This window comes from Sceloporus undulatus, chromosome 7 (genome assembly GCF_019175285.1).
Source record: "Sceloporus undulatus isolate JIND9_A2432 ecotype Alabama chromosome 7, SceUnd_v1.1, whole genome shotgun sequence".
Lineage (NCBI taxonomy): Eukaryota > Metazoa > Chordata > Lepidosauria > Squamata > Phrynosomatidae > Sceloporus > Sceloporus undulatus.
The window spans coordinates 26,543,840-26,548,896 of NC_056528.1; the positions used below are offsets into that span (position 1 = coordinate 26,543,840).

General features: G+C 47.0%; 1 protein-coding gene across 8 annotated transcripts in view; it reads right to left on the reverse strand.

Annotated features, from left to right (window-relative positions):
• SHD (Src homology 2 domain containing transforming protein D) overlaps positions 1-5,057 on the reverse strand; it is a 32,286-nt gene that overhangs the window by 7,277 nt on the left and 19,952 nt on the right. The window contains exon 8 of one of the 8 annotated variants that reach the window (XM_042480347.1): positions 3,884-4,013. The exons of the other annotated variants lie outside the window; for them this stretch is intronic. Coding sequence (XP_042336281.1) covers positions 3,890-4,013 — 124 coding nt within the window. The 3' untranslated portion in view covers positions 3,884-3,889. Of the gene's footprint in view, positions 1-3,883; positions 4,014-5,057 lie in introns of those variants that run through there. 8 annotated transcript variants of the gene reach the window in all.

Consider the following 5,057-nt stretch of genomic DNA (forward strand, 5'->3'; position numbering starts at 1 on the left):
ATAGATAGGATTGATTGATCAATCTGAGGGTATCTTCCAAGCTTTGGGAATATTCACCAAGGCTGCTGGGATAGATGGAGACAGAGAGAGAGAGAGACGGGTGCAGGTATCACGGAGGAACCATCAAAACATGGGCTCATCTAACACTGGCAGCAACAACAGGTTATGACAGGAACAGATAAAGCTTTGCAAGAGCAAAGCTGCTTGAGCAACCCTTCCCCATCAATGGGGAAGGGGCAATGCTTATGCAAGGTTCCGACCCTGGCTCACTCCACTTGCAAAACCTCAGCTTCTCCAGAGATTCTCCCAAAGAAAAATGGTTCTGCAAGAAGCAGCGCTATTAAAAACAACCTGGGATTCCTTCCTAGAGGGTGGAGAACATTCCTTGCAGCACCAAAGTTCCGGAAATGCTCCTCACATTTTGCAAAAGAACTCCGCTTTTCTCATTCAGAGAAGAGGACTATGCAAACCAGAGGTGTTAAGAGCAAAGTAGAGAGCTTGCCAGCTTTCCAGTGACCTGGAGCAAAAAGATAACAATAGTCTCAAGGAGGAGGGCACCAGGATGGCAGGTGGGCATTTGGAAGCCAATTGGCACCAGTATTGCTTGGAAATTAGGGAAGGCAAAGTGTGCCCTTCCTAGGTCCGATGTGAAAAGCCCCAAAGGTATGGGGAGAGATTGTCTGCATCACCCCTATCGAGACCCCCCGCGTCCATCCAGACAATCATCTGTCCAAGTCTCTTTATCAAAAACAGCCCCTTCGCCTCCAGATGTGGCAGCGTAACTCCATCACAGAGTCTGAACGCCACAATAACAAGAGAAATGTTCCACTCCTTTGACTGGCAGCTCCTGACTGTTTATTAATGTTGATTACTTCCGGATGCTGTCGTAATGGAGCGTTTTTGCCCAAGACTTACTTGTTCTCCTTGTCCGGGTAACTTCATTTCAAAATCCTTGGCAACCCTTGAAAAGAAAAAGAAGAAAGTCAAAATCCTGACTGATATCATGTTGTGCCATCTTCTTCAAGGGTGGGCAATGGGTTTGCATGTGGCCTCTTTTATTGACCCCAGGGCTGTAAAAATAAACCTCAAAAATTCTCAAAAATTATTCTTTAGTGTTAAGGAGGGAACATTTCCACCACAAGTTTGGAACTTACTTATGTTCACATCCACCAATCAAAATGCTCGTTTTGCAAAAAAATTGCTATATTTGGCTCTAGTGCAATGCAACCATGGTCTTTCAGTTGTTCCTTCTCCCTATGCATTGGAAAAGTGGGCATGGAAAATGGCTTTCCAGCATGCACATTGGTTTAGATTATGACTCGGGAGAAGGGTTCGTTTCCCCACTCGGCCATGAAACCCACTGGGTGACCTTAGGCAGGTCACACTTCTCAGCCTCAGAGGTGGCCATGGCAAACCTCCTCTGAATAACTCTTGCCAAGAAAACCCCAGGACAGTTTCACCTTAGGGCTGCCATAAGTCGGAAACGAGACAAAGGAACACAACACGCAGACACAAGAAAAGGCCTGTCGTAGATCACCAACAGAGTGGGACTAAGCGCCAGGGGGAAAAAACATTTTTTTTAATGTCAGCTGGGTCTGACAAAGTCACAGGGACATGACAGGCCAAGCTCTGGAAGCCAAGGGATGTGGCTTGGGTGCGATCAAAGCACCGGAGGCTGAGCAGTGGAGAGAATGAGAACGCAGAGCCTGACCTTTTCATGGCGGATTATAACTCAAACGTCGCTTGGGGTTTCTCCCTCTTCACTGTGATACTCAGGGACCTGCCCCTGAATGGGATGAACAGCTGCATACACACGCAGCGGAGAATTTGCTTTGCTTTACTAAACTTCACAGATCCAAGTGGACATTGAGTCAAGAGGCGAATCCCTATAAGCTGAACTAGATCAGGGTGTCACTTGGAGGGCCGCAGGGTTCAGGCCACACTGGGTTACACTCAGAAAGGGGTTCACCCTGTGGAAAGGGGCTGCCTTCAAGGTCCAGCAGCTCTGCTGCCAAGCAGAAAACTAATCCATCTTCCTTTCCTGCCTGGCCAGTAGTTGTACCAGACCTGGAAAAGCTGTTGAAGATAAGAAGATTTAAAAGTATCTACACTGGTTGTCAAATATACTTGGCATGCATCAGTCGTCTCACTAGTTTGCTGTCACCGCATTGTGGTAAACCCATGCTATCACCACCAGCGCGGACCCACCAAGTCAATGGTCCCTCAGGAGTAGATCAGGCTGCTAGGAAGGGAAAGCTCCAGTCTACATGCCACCATTGATGTTGACCATAGAAACAAAAGAGACTGTTTGTATCCCACATTGTCCAGTCTTCCTGCTTTGTTTGCAAGTTCCAAAACACTTCAGGCATCACTTGACAACAGAAGAGATCTCCAGATGTTTGCCATGGTATACAACAGTGTCCTGGTGTCTTCTTGCCACCTTGGGTGAGTGGACTAGGTCTTTTCTCAGGACCTTCAGTCTGGGAGTCCCTGTCTACCCATGGAGAGGTGCTGTGGTACTTTCCACATTGGAAGACAGACACCCTCTCTGGGTGTTCATTGGTAGGTCTGCATACCCCATACTCCCCTAGTAATGCCCCGCATTATACCAACACTCCCTTCCATCACTACTGCCACCCACAATTGTCACAATGCACAACAGCAGGCCCAGCTCAGTTGCTCCTCGTTGATGCAACTTGAGCCAAGGCTTTCAGAGGAAAGGCTCAAAGCAATGAATATTCACTCTGTTCGCGTGAGGATCGAGGCACCAAGTTCTCACCTCCTTCACAATCATTTTTTCTCTCTCTCCTGATTTCAGAGCTGGTATCAAATATTTATCTCAACCCCAGGACATCAGACAAGATAGACACTCTGGGTGCCTCTGGTCCATCCCAAAATAGCACAGCAGCACTTATTCTTTCCACCTCACATGTCCTGAGATCAGCAGCTCCCTAGAATTGGGTCTTACATGCTTCCTCCAGGAGAACGGAGCTACAAGCAATCTGGCAGGATTGGGAGGCTCGTTTATTTGCATGGAGGGAGGAAAAGATGACAGGGTTGGACAACCTCCCCATCCCAACATTTTATATTATTATCCCATTTTCATAACATTTCACAGATGAAGATGTTCCAAGTTCCTCTCTCTTTCGGGGCCCACCACTGAGAAGGCGGTGCACACCTGGAGCGTGTCCAGAAGAAAGTGACCTAATGGTGAAGGTTCTGGAAACCATATGAGGAGCAGCTTAGTAACTGGGGATGTTAAGCCTGGAGAAAAGACAGCAGAGGTGACTAAAAGCATGTTTAAACGTGTTGGAAAATGTGGTCCCCATGGGTGACATATGGCCCCAAGCCATTTCTGAGACACAAAATGGCTCTCCAAAATAACCTCAGAATTGACTTCTGGTGCAATGGCTAGTGGTGTCATGTCAGTGGGATGAAAATCCATTCCAGGCTTTTATCAGCTTTGAAGGAGCTGTCAAGGTCTCAAGCATGTTAAGAATGGGATTCTCATCTTGGAGAGCTCATTTAAATCCTGCATTAAAACCTGGTGTGGAGGATATTATCCACTGATGTTGGAGCCCACCAGCTTCTTCTGTCTTTTTGGTTCCCAAAACATCTGGAAAAACGGTGGTAGTGCACGCCACTAAGATTGGAAAGAGCCAAAAATGGCCCTCCAACGGTCTGGTTTAGGTCAGTCTTACCTCGTTTTTTTGTATGTGTGGCCCGGGACTCATGCCTAAGTGCCACCCAGTACACTACTACTGTGGATCAGCTCATCAAAGACCCTCTTCGAGTCTTTGTTGACACTCGTCTCTGCTTTAAAATCCGATTAGGAAAGTCCAGGCAAGGGCAGGCATGCCCAAAAGGAAAGGGGAAAGGAGACCTCTTTTTACCTGAGCGAGAGGGAGAAGTCGTTGCGACTGGTCTCACTGTTCCGGACCAAGTAGCTCCCTTCTTGCAAAGCGTCAGGAGGGACTCCGCGTCGGCTCTGCTTTATGGTGCCATGGAACCACCTGTTGGGCAAAGACACAAGGCAACTCCGGTCATTGCCTACCAATTCGCATCTCTTGCAGTTCTGAATCTCGAACCATTCCTCTTCTTGCAACCACACCTTTCACCACAGAGGAAAAGTGGGGCTTCGGGCTGAATACAGAACTGCCATTGAATTTTAAATATTTTTTTTAAAGAAGGTGTACCCTGGAGATCATTGAGATCACCTATGCTTAGGGCAGGATATCACAACTTCAGCATCCCCAACAGATCCCATTGCTTCGATCATCTGTTCCAGTACAGTTTGCTCATACCATTGGACATATTGGTTTTTCAGAACTTGGCCTCTCTCACACATTTAGAGACTGAGCACAAATCATACCAATTTATGTTAAATGCATTCTTTCCATGAGTGACTGGCAACTCCAGACTCATCTGGACACAGACTAGTTATAGGCATAAAGCCAGCCTACCAACACAAAAAAGATTACTAGTCAAGAAACCAAAACAGCAAACTGATCTATAAGGAACTCAAGAATGGTGCCACATTAAACTGTTGCTGGCTATGCAAATCAGATGGTGATGTAAAAATGGCATTGGGTCTTTCCACACAACCCTGCCAGGTAGGTTCGCCCCAAAATTCCCATCTTATTTTTTAAAAAGAAAAATATTAATGCAGAGGAGGAGGAAATGGAGAGGAGATCAGTCTATGGATGGAATAGATAGAAGATAGATATGATAGATAGATAGATGGTGGATGGGATTAGATAGAAGATCTGGGTAACCCCCCCACGCTCTAAGCGTCCCCACCCGCTGCTGGCTCGATGGCGGACAGTACGATAGCTTCTCCTAGTCGCTGAATGATAGATCGATGCTAGCTGATAGGTATCGATAGATAGCTAGTTAGATCGACGCAACTTTTTGCTCATCGGCGTCTCTTCCCCGCTTCCGGACTACCCACCCAGACTGCTGTGATGGCTAGTAGATCAGCTCGATCGCTAGATCGAATCGCTAGTCGATCGCTAGCTCGATAGATAGATCACCATCGCTGGCTCTATTTGGAATTG